Source organism: Enhydra lutris, unplaced genomic scaffold (assembly GCF_002288905.1).
Source record: "Enhydra lutris kenyoni isolate GAN:26980312 unplaced genomic scaffold, ASM228890v2 scaffoldscaffold38, whole genome shotgun sequence".
Classification (NCBI taxonomy): domain Eukaryota; kingdom Metazoa; phylum Chordata; class Mammalia; order Carnivora; family Mustelidae; genus Enhydra; species Enhydra lutris.
This window is the reverse complement of record NW_019154122.1, coordinates 415,322-435,461: the sequence shown is the minus strand read 5'-3', so window position 1 is coordinate 435,461 and position 20,140 is coordinate 415,322. Positions and strand designations below refer to the sequence as shown.

The following is a 20,140-nucleotide window of genomic DNA, read 5'->3' as shown; positions in this document are numbered from 1 at the left end:
CCTCTACTTCCCTTCTTATCCTGCTGCTGAGTGTACCACCCTCCCTGTTGCAACCCTCCAGCAGCCTGTGAGATCTCTGAGGTCAGGTTTAGGGTGACGGCATAAACACTCTCACAGTTCGTCTGGGCCCAGGGCTCCCTCTGGTGGCCGAGGGAGGCCTTACACCTGAGCCATGGAACCAGGGCTGGGAGGAAGGAAGTAGGGCATACACGTGGGAAAGGAGGCAGGTGAACAAATCCTCACCCCAGCCCCAAATATCAAGGTGCACAAAGATGAAGATACCTGGGAGCATATTAGAAAACAGCTTATGTTACAACAACAACAACAACAACAAAATCTACAAAAAATATTTCATCCCATGGAAAGCCTCCAGGGCTGGGGAATGGGGCGGGGTAGGGGGGGGCGGGGACGGTGTCAGAGCACATGGATGGTCCAGATCTGGGACGCCCGGTCCTTGGCCAGCTCCCACAGCACCGCGTGGTCCCGGTCATAGCCCCGGCCACCTGGCAGAAGGAGGGTGATATGGGGAGATGCTTCTTTGGACTCCAGTAGCCACAGCCCCCCTCAGGTGCCTTCTCCCACATACCGGCCCCCTTACCCTTCACATCTAGGATCCGCCCTTCAAACATCTGGCTGCAGATGTGGCCTGATTCGCTGATGCTCCACGTCTGGCGGGGGAGGCGGCTCTCAGCCCACAGCACCGCCTTGGAGCCCGTGCTGGGAGGCCCGATCACCTGCAGGCTCATGGTTGGGGCCACCTGAGACCCCAGGAGGTCATCAGTGACTCCGCCAAACCCGACACCCTTAACACACACCCAGCTTTGAATCCTGGCTCTCACGGACTGTGACCCTGGGTCAATCTCTTAATCCTTCTGCGCACTGGGTTCCCTGGGGATGGGGATCTCTTCGTGCTGGCTGCTGCAAGCATTCAATGTGAAAAACCGTAAAAGGTCTGGAAAAATGGCTCCTCCAGAAAGCCTCTCATGACTGACTCGCAAAGCATAAGACTTGGCATAAGACAAGCTTTCACCTACTATTGCCTGTGTGACTTTCGGCCTGTTACTTAACTTCTCCGTGCTCTAGTTTCCTCATCTATAAAATGGAGAGTATGGCAAGACCTGCCTCATAGTGCCCTCTGAGGATCGTACAAGGCATTCATGTGAAGGGCTTACCACAGCACCGGCCACAGGTTCTCTCTCATTTCAAATAAAAGGCATAACTCCTTCAGCGGCCTACAAAGACCCATACCCCTATAACCTTTTTTACCTCCTCTCTTGCTACTTCCCTCCCTCCCTCCCTCCCTCCACTCCAGCCCATGATGTGAGCTGGCTGGTCCTGTTGCAAGGCAGGTTCCCATCTCAGGGCCTTGCTGCTGCTGTTTCCTCTGCCAGGAGAGCACTTCTGCGGACACCTACACGGCTGCCTTCCTCACGTGCTGCCTTCTTAGAAAGGCCCTCTCTTGTCAGAGCTACAGCCACTCCCTATCCCCCTTTCATTTCTTTTTCCCCTAGTGCACCTCTTGCCTCCCAACATATGGAGATGTTTTACTCATTTAAATGGTTTCAGTCTCTCCCCACTATGATGTCAGTTCTGGAAGGCAGGAGTCATTTCTATTCCGGGCCCCTAGCCCATAGTAGGTGCTTGGGAAATGTTTGTGGAGTGAATCTATCCTTATTAATAGGATCAAAGTTCTGTCCCAGGATATCAGAGCTGGGAGTTCCCTTAGAAGTGTCTGGTTCTACACTCTCATTTTGCAGATGGGGAACTGAGGCCCAGAGAAGAGCCCAAACCGCCTAGGGGAGCAGAGCCTGCCGTCTCCCCCTCCCCACGGTCCTGGCAGGTATGTGTGTCTCTCTCTGTCTTTCTGGCCCGAGGGCAGGTCCCCACTGGCTGGGACTTCCCCACACAAGGAGGCTTCGAGGGCCTGGGGCTCTGGGGTCCCCTTCCCAGCCCCTCAGCTGGTACCTGGTTCTTCAGTAGCCCATCCTCGTAGTACCAGACACAGCTGCCTCCCACTTGGGGCTCGGAGACCACCACACGGCCAGCCTTCATGTCCTCCACGTGGTCTGGCACTGCCAGGAATCCCCTCAGGGCGGCATTCCAGAGGCGAAAATAAACCCGACGCTGGGGGGGTGCAGAGGAGCTAAGAGTGAGAGGCACCCCCAGCAGGGCTGCTCCCAGCTGGGCCCCTGACACCCTCAGCTGGGGAGCCACAAAGATCCCCAGCCCTCTAGTCCCTCCTCCCTGCCAGAACCCCTCCTTGGCCCTGCTTCTAAGTCCCTTCTCTCACACACGGGTATCAGGGGGGCGGCCGTGGTGCACACCCGTGACCACAGACACCTGCAGCCACATGCACGGGGACACGTTGGCAGAGACGCCCCAGGTCCCCGTGGTTGGGCAGAGGTCTGCAGCAGCCACAAACACACGGACACACTCAGCCATGCACACACAGCCCCCGACCCCAGCCGACTCCACGCCCCATGTGTGCTAACAGGCCAGATGCAGGTATGCACACGGACATGCACACACACACTGGGCTGAAGAACCATGGTGGGGCGGACACCTGGTTGTCACACATCAGACCGGGCTCTGCCACAGATCAGCCAGGGGTCCTGAATTGCGGTGACGGCACTAACAGAAGAACCGCACCTAACGGGTGCTGAATGAGTACCCTTCTAAGGGCTTTGCAAACATTATTTTCAGTCCTTAAGACAACTCCATCACATATGTTATCCCCATTTTATTTCTTTCCTAAGATTTTTAGTTTGTTTGTAAGTAATCTCTGAACCTGAGATTTTTTAGTCCTAAGTGGCTAAACATATTACTAAAAATTTAACGGTAATGCATTTATTATAATGCTAATGAAAGAAAAATCCTACACACACACACATCACACCCATGATTTTATGGATATCACTCCTTAGAAGAAGGATAAAGTGAAAACAAAAAGTGAGTCAGTTTAGAGAAAAATACTGAGTAGATAATGGTTCAAGAGGCACAATGATGTGGCAAAATTGTGACGAAAGTACCCCAGTGCTGAGTTTGGGCAACACGGGAAGCGCACGGCCCGACAGAGCAGCACGGGCACGCATGAGCCGACGCGCTACCCACCTGCCTGATGGGGTAGAGGGAGCCCACCCTCTGCGTCCCGCTGTACGTCAGCCAGTTGGTGATCTCGCAGCTGCCTGCCAACCACTGGCGGCCCCGGAAGTCACTGTGCTCACACAGCACCCAGCTGGGCCCCATAGGTGCCGGAGATGCAGAGAGGAAGACAGACAGACAGACATAGGAGGAGGCACAGATGTCAGAACATTCTCCACCTCCTTTTCTCTCACACTGAGACTCCTCTGCCTGGTATTAGGGTCCCAAGTGTGGGGAGGGGGTGCTGGGAAGTAGATTTGGGGTTCGCAGGACAAAGGAGGGTCCTAGAGGATCCAGGCTGGGGGGTCCAAGGCCCTCCTCCCACTGCCCCATTCCCTCCCTCCTGGCTGTGGGTGGGGAGTGGAAGGGAAGTGGGAAGGGACAAGAGGCCAGGAACCCAGCCCTCACTCCCTGGCAGCCCCCACCCTTGGGCCCCTCTCAACACACTCACATGCCCCCCCTGATCCGCACGGACAGCACGTGGTTGTTGAAGCCCTCGGCTTGTAGGCTGCGCACCTCCCTGTCCAGCTCGATCTCCTTCCCTTCCAAGCACTCCAGTCCATACAGGAAAATGGAGGGCTCTGAAAAGTGCTGGGGTCGGGGGGTGGGGGCATGGAGATGGGCTGAGGCCAAGAGAGCCCCGGCCTCCGCCTTGGCCCCCAATTCCAGATACTCCAATTCCCAGATCCGCATTTCAGGCCCTCTTCCCTCCTGAGCTCCGCCCCACAAGGCCCTGGACTCCCGGACACTGGCAGCGGGTTGCACCGCAGACTCTCAGATACAGCAGGTGCCAGACTGGAACCCCCACTGCCCCCTCAAATCTCATGCCAGTGCCAGTGAATGGCACTTCTAACAACAGAGATGACAGCAGTAATTACAGCGGTTCTCACGTGTTCAGGGCTTAACCACTGGCCGGATTCTGCGCTATGTGCTTTCCCTGATCTCTTTACGACTTTTCAACATTCCTCTAAGGTAGGTGCTGGTATTATCATCCCTGCTTAACAGAAGGGAAACTGAGTCTGGAGATGATTAAACCCCCTTGCTCAAGTCCCTAGAGCTGGGCTTCAGAACCACATCTGTCTGCCTTCAGAGCACAGTGTATATTTGCGGAGCTTGGACTTAGCAGCTGGGCTGCCTCTGGGAGAACTCGGCTCTGCCTGTTACCACCTTTGTGGCCTGGAGCAAGTGGCATGACCTCTCTGTGCCTCAGCTGCACATCTGGAGAAGGGAGATAATGGCAGTAATGAACCTCACGGCGTTAAATGCCTTAGTGCCCGGGAAGCCTGTGAAACGCCGCCCGGAGCCGGTCTGTGCTCCGCGGTCAGCTTCCGCGGTGCTGCCACAGCCAGCCCACCCTGTCCTCCAGACTCCGGCTCCTTACTATGGATGGGCCACTTCCCTCCATCTCCTCCCTGGTCCAGGACATCATCATTTGTTCCTGCTTACGGAGTAGCAGTCCTACTGTCTTGTCCCTGCCCGCCCACCCTCCCCACAGAGCAGAGCTGGCTCTCCGTCCGCCTCCCTGCACAGAACCCCCAGTCCGTGCTCCAGGCCCTGCCCCCAGCCCACCCAAGTGCTGCTCCCTCCTGTCCCCACACCACCTCTATATCTGGACACACCACTCTGCAATGTCATCTTTATGTCAGTATGGCCGTGGGTTCCAGGAAGGCAGGGTTGAGTCTGATTCATTTCAGCGTCTCCAGGATCTGTCACGGTGGGCCCTCCATAAATCTCTAGTGAGGGGAACTGCCTTTGAAGCCAGGGGCTCAGGGGGACCTGGGCGGTTCTAATGAAGACTGGCTCCAAGCTCCGGCAGCCTCGCCCACAGTGAGAAGAGACTTGGGACCCGGCGCGCCCCCCAGCAGCACCCGCTGCCTCAGGAGTTGTCTGGACCCGGACACGGTGACTCACCAGGGGTACCTTCTGGAGAGAGCCCAGGACCGTGGAGGCTAGGCAGCCCATGGCCGTGAGAGTAGGGAACTCGCCCTCGGAGAGAATGTGCTGATCACCCTCGAAGTTCTTCTCATCAAACAGGATCCAGCTGGGGAAGGGGAAGAGCAGGGGGATGGGAGTAGGTATCTGAGCTTGGCCCATCCTGTACTTGGCCTGCCAGACCCTCTGACATGCAGCAGAGTGGAGGCAGACTTGATTGTGACCCCCATGCCCCCAAGCCCATGAGAGGCCAAGGGGGGACAGGCCCTGCAGCAAGAGACTGAAGTCAAGACTTCAGAAATAATGGGGCGCCGGGGTGGCTCAGTGGGTTAAAGCCTCTGCCTTTGGCTCAGGTCATGATCTCAGGGTCGTGGGATCGAGCCCCACATCGGGCTCTCTGCTCAGAGGGGAGGCTGCTTCTCCCTCTCTCTCTGCCTGCCTCTCTGCCTACTTGTGATCTCTGTCTGTCAAATAAATAAATAATCTAAAAAGAAAAAAAAAGACTTCAGAAATGACTGGATAAAATCGTACGGCCCCTAGGGAAGAAAATCAGGCAACATGAAGCAAAGCTCTATGTACAGTCACTCAGCAATCCCATTTCTTGGAATCTTGAAACCTTTAAAAACCTGAGATGGCACCTGCACAAAATTCTTCGTGCAGCGCTGTTGGCCGTGGCCATGGGGAGGCAGCCCACAGGCCCATCAAGAGGGGACAGTCAATTAAACTAAGAATGTCGATCAGCAGCTTTCTCTGCCCACGGGTCCTGTCCCCATGCCTTAATAAACTGCCATTCTGCACCCCAACAAAGCACACCAAAAAATAAAACAAAACAAAAGCCCGCTAAGAATGTAGAGTATAATAACATAGCAGTAGGGGCGCCTGGGTGGCTCAGTGGGTTAAGCCTCTGCCTTCGGCTCAGGTCATGATCTCAGGGTCCTGGGATCGAGCCCCGCATCGGGCTCTCTGCTCAGCGGGGAGCCTGCTTCCCCCTCTCTCTCTGCCTGCCTCTCTGCCTACTTATGATCTCTCTCTGTCAAATAAATAAATAAAATCTTTAAAAAAAATAACATAGCAGTAAAAAGGAATGAGGAAGAGCTCTTAAAGGGATATAAAGAGATCTCCACACTGTTAAGGGAAAACAAACAAGGGCAGAACAGCGTCTGTAGCATGCTTCCCTTTTGAAAAACTGTGATAGAACCCACATAGCGGGGCGCCTGGGTGGCTCAGTGGATTAAGCCGCTGCCTTCGGCTCGGGTCATGATCTCAGGGTCCTGGGATCGAGTCCCGCATCGGGCTCTCTGCTCAGCAGGGTGCCTGTGTCCCTCTCTCTCTCTCTCTCTCTCTCTCTGCCTGCCTCTCCGTCTACTTGTGATCTCTGTCAAATAAATTAAAAAAAAAAAAAAGAACCCGCATAGCATAAAATTCGTTCTTTCATGTGTACGATTCCGTGGTCTCTAGTATATTCACCAGGTTGGAGTGTACATCTTTTTTGTGTAAGAAAATGGGGGGAGGGGCACCTGGGTGGCTCAGTGAGTTGAGCCTCTGCCTTCCGCTCAGGTCATGGTCTCAGGGTCCTGGGATCAAGCCCCGCTTCGGGCTCTCTGCTCAGTGGGGAGCCTGCTTCCCCCTCTCCCTCTGTCTGCTTCTCTGCCTACTTGTGATCTCTCTCTGTCAAATAAATAAATAAAATCTTAAAAAAAAAAAAAAAAAGGAGAGGAAGACACAGGAAACACAGGAGCACTCTCTCCACCACATGGGAACACAGAAACAAATCAGCTCTTTGCTAGCTAGGAAGTGAGCCCTCCCCAAGGAGCTGAGAATGGGCCTGCACCTTGACCTCCGACTTCCCAGTCTCCAGAACTGTGAGAAAATAAATTCCTGTTACTTAAGTCTTCCAGAGTATGATATTTTGTTGTAGCAGCCCAAGCTAAGACAGGGACACTGTAATTTGTTTATTTAATTAAAAAACAAGTAAAAATGTAAAGTATTCCAAAAATTTAAATATATTAAGTTAAATTAAGGAACCTGAGCGTTTACCAATATGGTTGGTGGCATAACCACACACACGAGAAGTATTATTTCAAATGTCTTAACAACAATATTTTGAAGTGGGATGTTGGTGAATGTCCTGAGGACAAAAAGAACCACAGAGAAACCTCAAACAGCATTCAATGCTTTTCACCGTTAGTAGTAATATTAGTATTATAGTTTTGAAACATTCGGGTTCCATATAAATAACATTGGAATTGGAATCCCTTGGTAGATAACTGATTTCAAGTTTAAGGCAGAAATATACAAAATGATCCTGGAGCATCTTATTGTACCAGAAAAACAAGGAAGTTATAAAAAAACTGTTAGAGTCATATCAAAAGCAGACAATTTGAAGGGGCTCCCAACTGCCAAAGACAAAATGATTAGGGCACACAAGAGAATTAGTTACTCCAGTGGACGGAGGCATTTCAATTACATATAAATCCATAAGTTCATAATAATACTTTAAAAAAAAATATTTCTCTAGTCAGCTCTGGGGGTTGCTAGGGCACCAATCCAGAAATTATTCTGAAAATTGGTCAAGAGAAATTGATCCTTGGCAAAGGATCAAACTGCCTTTTTTGTATAAACTATTTTGGGTAAACAAATAGTTGAAAAGGGAAAGCTCTTTATAGATGTATTCCAGCTAACACATCTAGAAGGAATACCAAAAATCTTAAAATCATCATTTTTTGACCTCTAAAGAAACAGTGAGTGTAGGCAATTATCATCAGTGGATACTAAAACCGTTAGATGAGAGATAAATGGCAAATCTTATTTTTTTAACATGGCAAATCTTACAATGTAGAGATTTTTTAAAAAAGATTTTATTTTTTTTTAAAGATTTTATTTATTTATTTGACAGAGAGGGAGAGATCACAAGTAGGCAGAGAGGCTGGCAGAGAGAAAGGGGAAAGCAGGCTTCCCGCTGAGACCATGACCTGAGCCGAAGGCAGAGGCTTAACCCACTGAGCCACCCAGGTACCCCCAATGTAGAGATCTTGATATCATTAAAAGTGGGACAACCAGGCATGTGCCTGACATAATGCAGTAAGAAGTACAAGGTACCACCTATATAGTCTTCTTGTCAACGGAACAAAACACCCTTACTCTCATCAAGCCTCCAGGCCTACCAGTTTACAGGAAATACGGGACATAAAGGGAAAAAAGGGACCAGAAGGAAGCAATAAGCCAAATTCAAAAGAAGGGAAACTTACAGGGCAAATTATTGGTTTTCTTTTCTTTTCTTTCTTTCCTTTTTTTTTTTTTAAGAGAAGGAGGGATGTGGAAGAAGAGAGAGAATCTCAAGCAGGCTCCATCCCCAGCATGGAACCAGATACTGGGCTCGTGGGGCTCTCTCTCTCACCACCCTGAGATCAGGACGTGAGCCAAAACCAAGAGTCTGTGGCTTAACCAACCGAGTCACCCAGCCACCCCCTATTTCTTTAAACAAATAAATGGTATAAAACAAAAAGAAAGGAGCAGAACTGCTATAAATTAAAGATCAAATTGACCAAAAGCAGTGTGTGGACCCTGTTTGGATCCTGAGCAAAACAAACCAATTTCACAAAGGCATTTTTTTAAGACAGTGGGAGAAATCTGAACATGGACTGGACATTAGGTAATATTAACAAACTACTGTTAATTTTATTAGATGTGATAATAAATTGTGGCTGTGTGGGTTGGGGAGGTCCTTTTTTTTTTTTTTTTTAAGTTTTTTTTTTTTTTTTTTAAAAGAAAAGGATCAAAAGGGGGGGGGGGGGGGGGGGGGGAAGGAAGCAGTTTCCCTGCTGAGCAGAGAGCCTGATGATGTGGGGCTCGATCCCAGGACCCTGGGATCATGATCTGAGCTGAAGACAGAGGCTTTAACCCTCTGAGCCACCCAGGTGCCCCAGGGAAGGTCCTTTGTTATTAGAGATATATATTTAAGTATTTGCCTGTGCAATTTTATGTTGGGTCGGGGATTTTAAATGTTCCACTAAAAAAAAAAAAAAAAAGGCAGAGAGATAGATGAAACAAGATTGGGCTTCTTTATCCTATACTATCTACAAGTTTTATGTTTTCCATTAAAACTTTATTTTGCTTTGTTTTAAGATTGAATGATTCGGGATAGAATAGCTAATCTCAAGGAGGAAAAATCATTTCACTGAAAGACCTTCCTGCAGCCTGGATTTCCAAGCTGAGTTAAGTGCTCTGGGCAAGTGGGCCCCACTTCTACCCTCTCCCCATGTCCTCACCTGCCCCCGTGGACTCGGCAGGACTGGGCCTGGAAGGAGGCGGGCAGGGAGGCCTGATCATCCTCGAATGAGATGTGGTCGCCCAGGAAGTCGGGGCCGGAGAAAAGCTGAATCTGCAGGCAGAGACACGAAGAGCTGAGAATGGAGGGCGATGGAGTGGGACAGAGAGAATGGGAAGAGGAGACAGACCCCCACCAGCTCCTTACCTTTGAGACAAAGTGCAGATTGTGCTCGCCCACCTAAAGGAGGGCCCAAAGTTTCGAGACTTAGGGAGAGTACCAGCCCCTAGCCTCAGTTTCCCGACCCTTTTCACAGCTCTCGGGTAACTCCCCCGTTCCAGAGGCCCCGCCCCGCGCTCGGAGCCCACCCACTCCAGCCCCGCCCCCCCACTCCAGCCCCGCCCCCCCAGCAGTGGGCTCCTCCCAGGACCCAAGTCCCGGCCCCCAGGACCCCACCCAGAGCGGCTGGCTGGCGCACACCTGCAAAACCGGCTGCAGCGAGGCGAGGGCGCTGTTGCCGGCGCCCCAGTCATCGCAGTTGCGGTACACGCCCTTCTCCAGCACGTACTGCTCCCCGGAGAAGCCCACCTTCTGATAGGCCACCCACCTGCAGGGAGGGCGGGGCGCGGGTCAGCGGGGCGGGGTCGGCTCCTCCTAGGGAACCGCTCCTGGCCCGCCGCGCTCCCGGAGCCCGGGTCACTCACACGCCGCTGAGCACGTGGATGGCCTGCGTGTGGGGGCCGTGTCGCGCCAGCTCCACGTCCGGCAATGCCTCTCTCACCTCCACTCCATGCCCCTCGAAGTCCATGGCCTCAAACAGCACCACGGCCGGGTCCCCAAAATCCTGGGCCCCAGGGATAGTCAGGTCTCTCCTGCCCACCCACGGAAACCCGCGGGAGTGCCCAGACCTCGGGGACGCAGCCCACCAGGGGATTTTGGAGTGAGGCGATCAGTATGGCTTGGGAAAAAACAGCAGAAGGGCAAGAGGCTAGACCTCAGGGCACACTTCCAGGCGCTCTGGAGAACTGGGAGAGATGGCACAAACTCTTCTTTCAACAGACTGTACTGGGGGCGAGGGTGGGGGGCATCAGGCTGTGGCCACAGGCAGAGAGATGGCCCAATTGTTTTTGCTTACCGTCCGGATGACCCGCAGGGAGGTCAGCGCCTCGTCATAGCCTCCCCAGTGTGACCAATCAGCATACTCCCCCTCCTCCAGCAGGTACTGGTGGCCCCGGAAGCCTGCCTTCTGGTAGCCCACCCAGCTGGGGGAAGGCAGAGGGACAAACAGACTTGGTCACGGAAGGCCCATGGCTGTGTAAGACAGCTGCCCCCTTCCCCTACGCAGCCGGAGCCATTCCCCAACCCCCACTGTAGAGGCCAGAGGGGAGGATGAAGTAGGAGGAAAGGTTCTGAGTCCTCACCAGCCCCCAAGAACCCGCAGGGACCCCACAGAGGCCAGGTGGGGGCTCTGGCTGTCCTCTGGCTGCTGAAGGTTGTAGATGTCTCTGCTCACTTCCCAGCTCCGGCCCTGAAAGCCTCTGGCTTCGTAAACCACAACCTGGGGAAAAGCAGGTGGTGTGAGGGTGCTGGGGAGCCATCTGGACTAACACACCCAGCCAGCCAGGGAGGCCCTGCCTTAGTTAGCCCAGAGCTAAGTCCTCCCACTCTCACTGAGCTTCATTCTCTTAGGTAACTCCTGTTTCTTTTTTCTCTGACCTCTGACCTGCTTCTTACATCAAAAGCCAGTTTCCAGCGAGCCCATAAGATTCCGCCTTCCCAAACCCAGCTTCCGTTCCCCCGCACTCTCCTCCCCTGTCTTCTGCTCCAGGCTGTGATAGCCACACGCATATGCCACACACCCCACCCAAAGGCCCTCTTCGACCCTGCAGCCCAGACTCTTACCTTGGGCTCCCCTGGCTTCTCCACATTTGGGCAGCCCTGCAGAGGAGACAGAGCTGAGACACCAACCCAGAGGTAGAGGAAGAAGAGGGAGGACGGGTAACCCAGGATTTACTTGGTCCTGAGATCCCTAAAAATGGCCAATCCCCTGTCTTCCCTCTGCCCCAGCTGTTGGGCTAATTCCCCCTCTCCTCAATCCCATTCTTAGCAGGAGCCCCCCAGGCCCTGCCTCTTCCCCACAACCTGCAGGGCAAGGTAACTTGTGACCACTTGCCCCTTACCAGTCTCATGGGCTTCAAGGAGCCCACCGTAGGGTCCAAGGCACCCCAGGCCTCTGAGGTGGGGTACTCTCCAGGCTCCAGGATGCAGGGAGTGTCTTCAAAGTAGGGCTTGGGGTAGAGCAGCCACCTGGGGGGAGAGGTAGAGAGACAGCTGTACCCCAGATACGCAGGGACACAGATTGGTGATGGGGGAAAGGTTGAGAGGGGAGAAGAAGGTTTAGGGAAAGAAGCCCCCATCAAGACAATGCGGGAGGACAATTCAGACCTCCATAATCTCTTGCAGTAGCCATTCCATCCACCCACTTCCTCTGGCCTGGCGCTAATTTCACACAGCTGGAGAGTTCTTTCCTGCACACATACCTGCTTAAGGACCCCCAGTAGTTCCCTATTAGCCCCACAATATAGTCCAGCTGCACAGAGGCCCTTTGATATGTCTCCCTTCCCGACTCCTCACATCTCCTCACCTTCTACTTTCTTGGGCCAGACTGAACTTTCGAGGCTTAGTTCTCTTGCCTCTGGGCCTTTGCAGGTGCTGTTCCTTTTGCTAGATATACTCTTCCCCACACAATTAACAAATATTTAGGGGACTCTATCCCATGCCAGCCCCTGCTTCAGGCATCAGGGAGACAGTGGTTAACAAAACAAGAGCAGTCCCTCCTGCCCTGCTCTCCTTATGCTGAGATTCTCCTGCAGCCCACTCATCCCAGCTGAGATGTCTCTTCCTCCAGGAAGGCTTCTCTGACTTCAGGCTGGTTTGGTGCTCCAGCATCCAGCATTGTGCTCCCCCATCCCAGGATTCTGATCACCACTGCCTTCTTACTTGCCTGTCCCCTCCAGTAGAGTAAGTACTGCCCGAGGGAAGGAGTTGTGTCCTATCAGCTCTGTGTCCCCAGCACCATGCACAATGAATGTTAAAGGAAGGGATTCCAGAATTGCCCAGACTCACAGTCCTGCAGAGACAGCGGCGGATGCCACCTGCAGGGGCCTGTCCGGGCCCTGGGAGTCCTCCAAAGCATCCGTTAGCTTCACTCGCTCCCCCTGGAGACCCTCCTCAGAGTACAAGATGATCTCGGGGATAACGTAGTCCTGCAAGAGAGAGGTGGAAAAGGGTATGTAAACAGCCCCCCTCAGAGATGACCCCCCACCTGCCCCTAACAGCTTCCCCAAGCCTGTCCAGCCAGGGTCCCAGGGCGCTTCTGGGAGACCTCCGTGGCCATCTCCACAGAAGCCAGGAGGGTGACTGGGGTGTTCTCTGCAATGTTGGCCAGACAAGCCTGAGACCAAAGCCCTCTCTTTGGCGCTGGACCTTTGGTACCTGTGATCAAAGTTCCCAGCGGGAGCCTGCCAAGTGCCATGCCATTCGCCTTGCCTCTGGGTAGCCTGAAAATCCAACCCAGAGAGAAGGAGGATGGACAGCTGTCACCTGAGGTCTAACTTGGACTCTTCCTTTGTAAACAATTCCTGCTCTAGTCCACACTGGCTTCTACCTGCATCTCATCCCAGGTAGCAGCAGATGCTCTCTGCATTCTGGGTGTTTCTTTCCCGCTAAGACCATTTCATTCCCTCGCTCCCTCAGCAAACGCTTATGAAGCATCTGCTGAGGGCAAGGCGCCATGGAAAGGGCATGTCCTACTCCATCTCAGCCAGCCCTCCCAGCGGGCGCTCTTACTTCACTCACAGGCTAGCAAAGTAAGGATCCGTGCAGTTGGGCGGCCTGCCTGAGGGCACACAGCCCGGACATAGCAGAGCAAAGAACAGACCCATGGAGTGTGTGTTCACTGTTGCAACCAACCCCTCCCACGTGCCTGGCACACACGAGGAGCCCAGTCCATGCTGAATGAATGAATGAAATGAAACCAGGTCCACCTGACTTCAAAGCTCTCGTTTTTTTCTCTTCTACCTCGTTACCTCCTACATGAAGATGCGTTTATTGTGAGAAGCTCACAATAAATCGTCCACAAACATTTGTGTGTTTCTGGAGAGGCTTTCAAAACCATCCCCTCCTTTGCATAGCTGGGCCACTGCCCTGGTTAAGACTCGTCCGCTCTCGCCCTCTTACTGGGAGGATTGCAACAGCTCTGTCTTGGAGGTGCTCATGCTTTAATTAAAAAAAAAAAAAAAGTGTGATAGGCCCTGCTTTTAGGGTTGGGCTTTCTCTTCTGTGTCTCCCTACTGGCCAAGATAGTTTTGTCAAGCTAATTTCGGTAGTCTGTACATTTGTGTTACAAAAACTGAATTGTATTTTCCCCCACTTTACAGATATGGAACTATAATATTGACTGGGCCTGTTCAAACCACGCATTTCTCCCTCCAAATTCAGAGGTGCCCCTCACCTGGAAATCACAGCCCTGCCTGGTCTTCCTGAGTCCCAGATTTCTCCTCCCCACAGCCAGAGGGATGTTTATAAATCCCTAATCTGATTATATGGCTTTCCTGCCTCAGGTCCCACCCTCATACCCTAGCTTGACCATGAGTCTGGCAGGGCAGAGAACAGGTCTCCCCCGTCCACCCGCTGCCTGGCACAGTGCCTGGTACAAGCAGACATAAACCAGCATCTGTGAGCAAATGAACAAACATCCGTGGCACCCTGGGTCTGACCTTGGGCCTGAGATCCCGGGCCCAGGGCAGGCGGGCTGGCACCTGCAGCCACTCCCAACCGTTTCTGTTGCTCTCACCAGACCCTTCAAGCCAGCTCCAATTTCCCCAGGCTGCTCTCCCAAGCTGGGGCTTGGCCTCTGTCTGCCCCCTGCCTCCCCAAGGCAGGTCGAGCACCCCAGCACTCCTTTCTTCCCCAGGTGGAGCTCTGAGGTCAGGACTCTACAGGCGAATCCATAGTGAGCTCCCTTCAGGCTCCTCAACCATGTGAGCTCTCCCGGCCATTCCAACTCCAGGCACCTGAGGTTGTCCCCGTCCTCAAGGGCTGGGGCCTGGGGAAGACAGGGCAGCATCTGGTGTCCACTCCCAGCCACTCACCCGGACAACCTGCCTCAGGGAACCGATGCCTTGGGTGCTCCACACGGACTCCGGAGCTCCTAAATCCACCATTCCTTCAGCCATGACCAGCTTCCGGCCCTGGAACTTGGGCTCTTCGTAGAGCACCCAGCTGTGGGCACAGAGACCCAGGGTCACTGGCAGGGAGAGGGTGTAGCCACAAAGCAGGGTGGCTGAAGGGGTTTCAGCCAGGTTGGCCTAGGCACATCTCACCGCCCTGGCATCCCCCAGGTCCACAAGCAGCCCCCTGCCTCACCCTGGCAGTCCGCACTCACCATCCTCGAACTACCCTTACGGAGGCCACGTGGGCCCACCCGGAAGTGTCGGCGATGTCTTCCCAGACCTCCCTTCGGCTGCCTTGGCAGCCAGGCTCTGAGAAGAGGATCATCTGGAGAGGACACAGAGGGACTCCTCAGGCCCCATCCCCAGATCCCGGCCTCCTGCTGACCCTAGAGCCTTCCCCCCACCAACCCCCACATGGTGTTCCCCCCTTACCTTTCCAGGCCTGATGTTCAACTTGCCCTGGGTCTTTAACGCTGGGCTCTGGCATGGAGGGAGGTGATAAAAAGTCTTATGGTGTGGCCTCCTTACTGCCTCCCCATAATCTGTCATTCCAAGGATCCCACATGTTTCCTACTGGCCTCCACTCCACTGGCCCACAGAGGATGTCACCAACCTCCAGGGAGCTCATCACCCCACCCCAGGGGTGTGGGTGCCTATCACTCCTTTCCCTCAGCTTCCAAGAGATCAGAGCCACCAAGCCCTTTGAGCTCCACAGTGCAAGCCTTCTGCTATGTGAATAGGGAAACTGAGGCCCAGAAGGATGTGGCTTGTATAAGATCACACTAAACTAGACATCAGACTCAAGGCTCTGGCTTCTCGAGACTCTCTTCCCAGTGTCCCGGTCCTGATACCATTCAAACCCTGCCCAAGGTGAGGCCAGGTGTCCCCCGCCCCCACCACCTTGCTCATCCAAGGCCTCACTCACCCAACCCTCCGGAGGCCGGGCACAAGCAGGCTTCTCCAACGGTGGCCTTTCGCTGCAGAGCAGGGGCAGCTGTCCTGGCACTTTCCTGAGTCCCGGCGTCCCATGGGGCGGCAGGGCGGATAGTTTTGTACCCAGTGGTTCTGAGGCCGGGCCCTCCTGGGGGGCAGCCACCAGCCCACTGAAGAGAAGGCTGCCTCCGAGACGGGAAGTGAGCCTGCTCCCTGCCTGCCAGTCTGGCCCCAGCGCTGAGGGGGCGCGCTTGGCATCTGCCACATGTTTCTTCATCATCTCCAGAGGAGAACGAGAGACCTGGGGGTGCCTCGCAGGGCAAGAGTCCCAGGAGGGGCTGGGCCCAGCTTTCTCTTGCCTGCGCTGGAGCTTCTCGTCGTCGCTCAGGTAGGGATTCTCTGGTTCTTCCTCCTCCTCTTCCTCCTCTTCCTCCTCCTCCTCCTTCCCTTCTAGTGTGGGAGCCTCCTGGGGGCTGCGTCCCAGCACCCATGGTCCAGGCTGGTCCTCCTCGATGGCGGGCAGCGTAGCGTACATGGCCAGGTAGGAGGAGCGGGGGGCTCGTGGCAGCCGATGAGTGCGGAGGATCTCAGGGGGCTCCATGCTCCGCAGCGTATCCAGGAAAATCTCTAGGTCGGCAGCCAGGGCCACCTCCTCCTCCAGGGATGTCTCTGGGACCATCTCGCCCTCAGTAGAGTCAGGGACAAGCCGGGACTCCGGGCTGGCCTCTGCTACCATCAGCGCCAGGACAGGAGGGGCTCCGGGGCTGGGGGACACCTTGCCCCCTGAGGATGGGGCAGGAAGAACAACAGCATCCTGGACAATCACCTTCTGGGTGGAAAATGGGGTAGCGGAAGCAATGGGATCCTGGACAACCTCTTTCTGGGTGGGAGATGAGATGGGACTCACTTCGGAGCCCTCAACCACCTCATCCTTTTCGGGGGATGGGATAGAGGAAGCAGTCAGGCCTCGATCAGCCTCGTCCTTGCTGGGAGAAGAAGCAAGACTGCCTTTAGTACCGTGGACAGCCTCCTTTTGGGTGCTAGGGCTGCCTTCTGGGGCCTGGACAACCTGGGCGGGCTTGGGGGATGAAGCAGCAGGAACACCAGGACCCTGCACAACCTCTTTCTGGGTGAGGGATGGGTCGGCATGGACCCCAGAACCCTGCGCTACCTCTTCCTGGGTAAGGGAGAAGTTAGAGATATTTTTAGAGTCTTCAACAAACATTTTCAGTGGGGAGGAGGGAGCAGAAAGCCCTCCTGAGCTGGGGACAGCCTTCCTTCTTGTAGAGGATGGAGTGAGAGGCTGTCCAGGGACTGTAACAGCCACCTCGCTCTTCACCTTGGGCAGGATGGGGGCAGCAGAGGGATCCGTGAGCCCTTCCCTTTTCACAGAGTGTAGTGCCTGGGGTCCCCTGGGCTTGACAGTGAACTGGGTCCTGGGGTGAGTGGGCACCCCAGGCTGCTCTGAGGGGCAGACTGGGTCCAGGGAGGGGGTAGGGGTCTGGCATCTGGGAGAGGAAGGTGACAGTGCCTGGCCCTGGGGAATCTGGAGAGGAGGCTCGGGGAGACTGGAGGCTCCCTGATCCCTTGGGACCTCGTGGGCTCTGGCATCAGGGGCTCTGCTCTGGTCTTGGTCTGGGCGAGCTGCAGGGACATCCTGGTTCCAAGGTGGGTGGACATCCTCTGGGATGCCCACAGGGACCAGAGCAGCTTTGTCTTTTGGCTCTGCCATCCCTGTCTCAGGCAGCTGCCCTAAGCCTGCGCCCCCTGCACTGCCCAGACCCGGACTCCTTGGCACAACAGCCACGGGCCTGGGAAGCCGGCTGGCGGGGGAGCTACGCTCAGCAGGCATAAGGCTACTTAGCAGCTCCCGGGCTTGGCTGAGGCTGGGTGAGCCCTCGGCCTCGGGGCTCACCACCACTGCCCTCACGGTGCGAACAACTTTGCGGCCCCTCGGCGGGGCCTCGCCCGATAGCACCGGCCCCACGGTCACAGAGCTGTTCATCTGTCGCTCCGTGTGCCCTCCCACCACCACGGTGGTCTGCACAGTGCGTGTCACCCGACGTTCTTCGAGGCTCCGGGGGCTCCCACTGATGAGACTTACACCTGGGTGGGGGCTTGGCTCACGGGGCCCTGGCAGGGGCACCAAAATCTCATTCCTGGCCATGGCTCCCAGGTGTGTTGGCTCAGTCCTGGGCTCGGGGGAGCTGCCATCACCCTGGTCTATAGCCTCCTTCAGCCTTCCCACTCGCCTTTTCTCCTTGGGGAGTAGTGTGTACTTCTTGGAAAAGATGGGCCCGTGACTCTGACAGCTCTTGGAGCCGGCCCCATCCCGGGGTCCCTGGTAATTTATAGTCGTTTCTTCCCGTGTCACAAAGCCATTGACTTCCTCTCGACAGTGGCTGTGCTCAAACACCTCTTCCCGGGGGGCTTCTTTCTGTGCCCCTGACACTAGGGACACCTTGTGAAAACGGTGTCTCATTTCTTCGTGGGCAGGGGGCAGCCGCCGCCATGTCAGCGTGGTGCTCACCACAGGAGTCTCAGCCTGAGCCAGGGGCCCACCTGCCTCCTCCATGTTGGGCCCCGGCGACCTGTCTTGAGGTGTCCTTGGCGCACTGTGCTCCAGCTCCCTGCAGATGGTGCCGGGAAGAAGAGAGACAGGGTCAGGGGGTGATGAGGGTGGCTTTTGGCAGTACAGAGTAACGACCCCTGCCAAGCTCAGGCTTGGTCACCCCAGGCAACCCATTGGACTTTTTGGACCTTTGTTTCTTCATCTGTAAAATGGGCGTGATACTCCCAGCTTTCCCACCATCTCCCCACTTTCAGATGATCCCCAATGCCAGGGTCCTTCAAGGGGTGAAGCTGAGGCCTGAGCCTGGAAGGAGAGAGAAGGGAGAGAGCAAAAAAGCATATGGGTGGGGTTGTGACTCTGCCCAAGGAGCCCTGGGTCTAGTCCTCCAGAAGCCAAAAACTAGAAAACCAGGCAACTGTTCTGACCCTGTTCCTGGCCATGATAAAGGGAGGAAAAGAAAGATGGGCTACGGCCTCCAGCAAAGCTAAGTTTCCCCTGACCCTATCATTTACTATTGGATGACCTTGGGCCAGCCATTTCTCCCCGTCAAGCTTCACGGGCCAGGCACCTTGCTAACTGCTTAATATTCATTGTCCTTCCGAATCTTCAAAAGAATCCCATGCATTTGATACATCAAAGAATCAATTATAAACAAACATTCCCATTTTGCGGATGAGGACAAAGAAGGCTCAGAGAGGTTAAGAAACTTACCCAGAATCACACAGTGGCAGAGGCAAGACTTGAACCCCAACTCTAAGCACTTGACCACCATACTAAACTCCCTAATGTAAGTATCTGGTGAACCAAGCTCTGTGGTTTAGAGATTTACTTTTAAAGGGGGCCACAGTAGTCCTGGAGGGACCACCCAGCCCTCACTCCCACTTCCAGGCTGTGCTGACCAGGACAATCCTATTCTCAGATCCCAAGGACCCAAGAGGCAGCCCCCAGGCCATTATAAGGGAAGCTAAGACCAGAAATGCACCCCTGCCCCCAACTTCCTTCCCCCATCTCTATCTTCTTCTCTCCTGAGAAGCCAGTGGAACCCAGAACTTTGATCCTCTTCCCAACCCCTCCATGACAAGCTCTCTCGGTGGCCCTAGCAATGACTCAGGTTTTATGAGGAACAGAGATGAAAGGGGCTGAGGCCCAGGGAAGCCTGACTTGACTCCAGGAACCTTGGGAGCTATGATAGGGTCTGAGTGGCATATTGGGGAAGGGAGGGAGCTGACATGAATCCCAGACCTTTCCCCAGACCAGAATTCCTGAGAGCAGGGCACAGCCAGACACCTGAGGCCTTAGATCAGGGCCCTTTGCCTGAGGCCACGACCCCCTCCCATCCTCACTAAGGAGCTCCTTTTCTTCCAACAGAACCATGGCCTTCTTGTTGGGACTCCCACTTCTCACTGAGCCCCCCACTGAGTTTCCTCTTTACTTCTGCAATAATAACTAGGATATCCCTGAGATTCCCTGCCCCTGAGGCTATTAAGTAGCTGAGCCTGGGTTCTAAGTCATTGGTTGATTGATTGATTGATTCATTCATTCATTCAGGACTAATTGTGTTAGGTGATGTGCTGGACCCTGGTTTGGTTCACCCAAAGGCGGTGTTCTAGGAGTCTGCGGTCCAAAGAACCGGACGTAAAAACAAGAACCACATCAGTTTTGGCAAAGCAACAAGAGAACAGCTTCAAAGGAAGCCATTGGTCATCAGATCAGATACTGTAAATGACCTCCTAGCAATCAAAATTCCACGCCTTTCTCAAGCCAGCCCAGCCCCTGAACAACACCCGAGACAGTCACTCATTCCATAAACATGTGGTCATTGGCTTCTGCTTGCACACTTCTGGGGATACAGAGGTCACCATCTGACAGCTGATCTGTCCTATCCCTGGACAGTCATGACTGCTAGAGTGTTCTTCCAACTGTGCTGGAATCTGCCTGCCCATAGCTGCCCCCTTTCATCCTTGCTCTGAAGACACAACACACCCCCATGGCCCAGGATACCTCCAAGGCTAGCAGAAGCCCTCAGCCCCAGAGCCCTCTCTTCTTCAGGGCCCCAGATCA

General features: G+C 54.4%; 1 protein-coding gene across 1 annotated transcript; it reads right to left on the bottom strand.

Moving 5' to 3' along the window:
* Positions 1-316: 316 nt before the first annotated feature.
* Positions 317-18,132, bottom strand: LOC111154915 (crystallin beta-gamma domain containing 2). The gene is made up of 19 exons (XM_022514871.1): positions 15,500-18,132; positions 15,007-15,054; positions 14,787-14,899; positions 14,494-14,623; positions 12,467-12,606; positions 11,521-11,647; positions 11,243-11,278; positions 10,762-10,898; positions 10,476-10,602; positions 10,045-10,184; positions 9,821-9,947; positions 9,548-9,580; positions 9,342-9,454; positions 5,053-5,182; positions 3,593-3,732; positions 3,112-3,235; positions 1,966-2,124; positions 599-758; positions 317-503 (listed from the first exon to the last, which is right to left on the bottom strand). The coding sequence occupies exons 1-19, from the start codon at positions 18,080-18,082 to the stop codon at positions 415-417; spliced, it is 4,656 nt and encodes a 1,551-aa protein (XP_022370579.1). The 5' UTR covers positions 18,083-18,132; the 3' UTR covers positions 317-414.
* Between the last annotated feature and the right edge of the window lie 2,008 nt (positions 18,133-20,140).

Bases quoted from the DNA above. Each gene is read 5' to 3' on its own strand.
- LOC111154915 (XM_022514871.1), bottom strand. From the start codon at position 18,082: ATGGAGGAGGCAGGTGGGCCCCTGGCTCAGGCTGAGACTCCTGTGGTG. The intron at 11,279-11,520 runs GTAAGGGGCAAG...TCTCCTCTGCAG, and splicing joins CCTTGAAGCCCATGAGACTG to GGCTGCCCAAATGTGGAGAA. The intron at 3,733-5,052 runs GTGAGTCACCGT...CCCCGACCCCAG, and splicing joins CTCTCCAGAAGGTACCCCTG to CACTTTTCAGAGCCCTCCAT.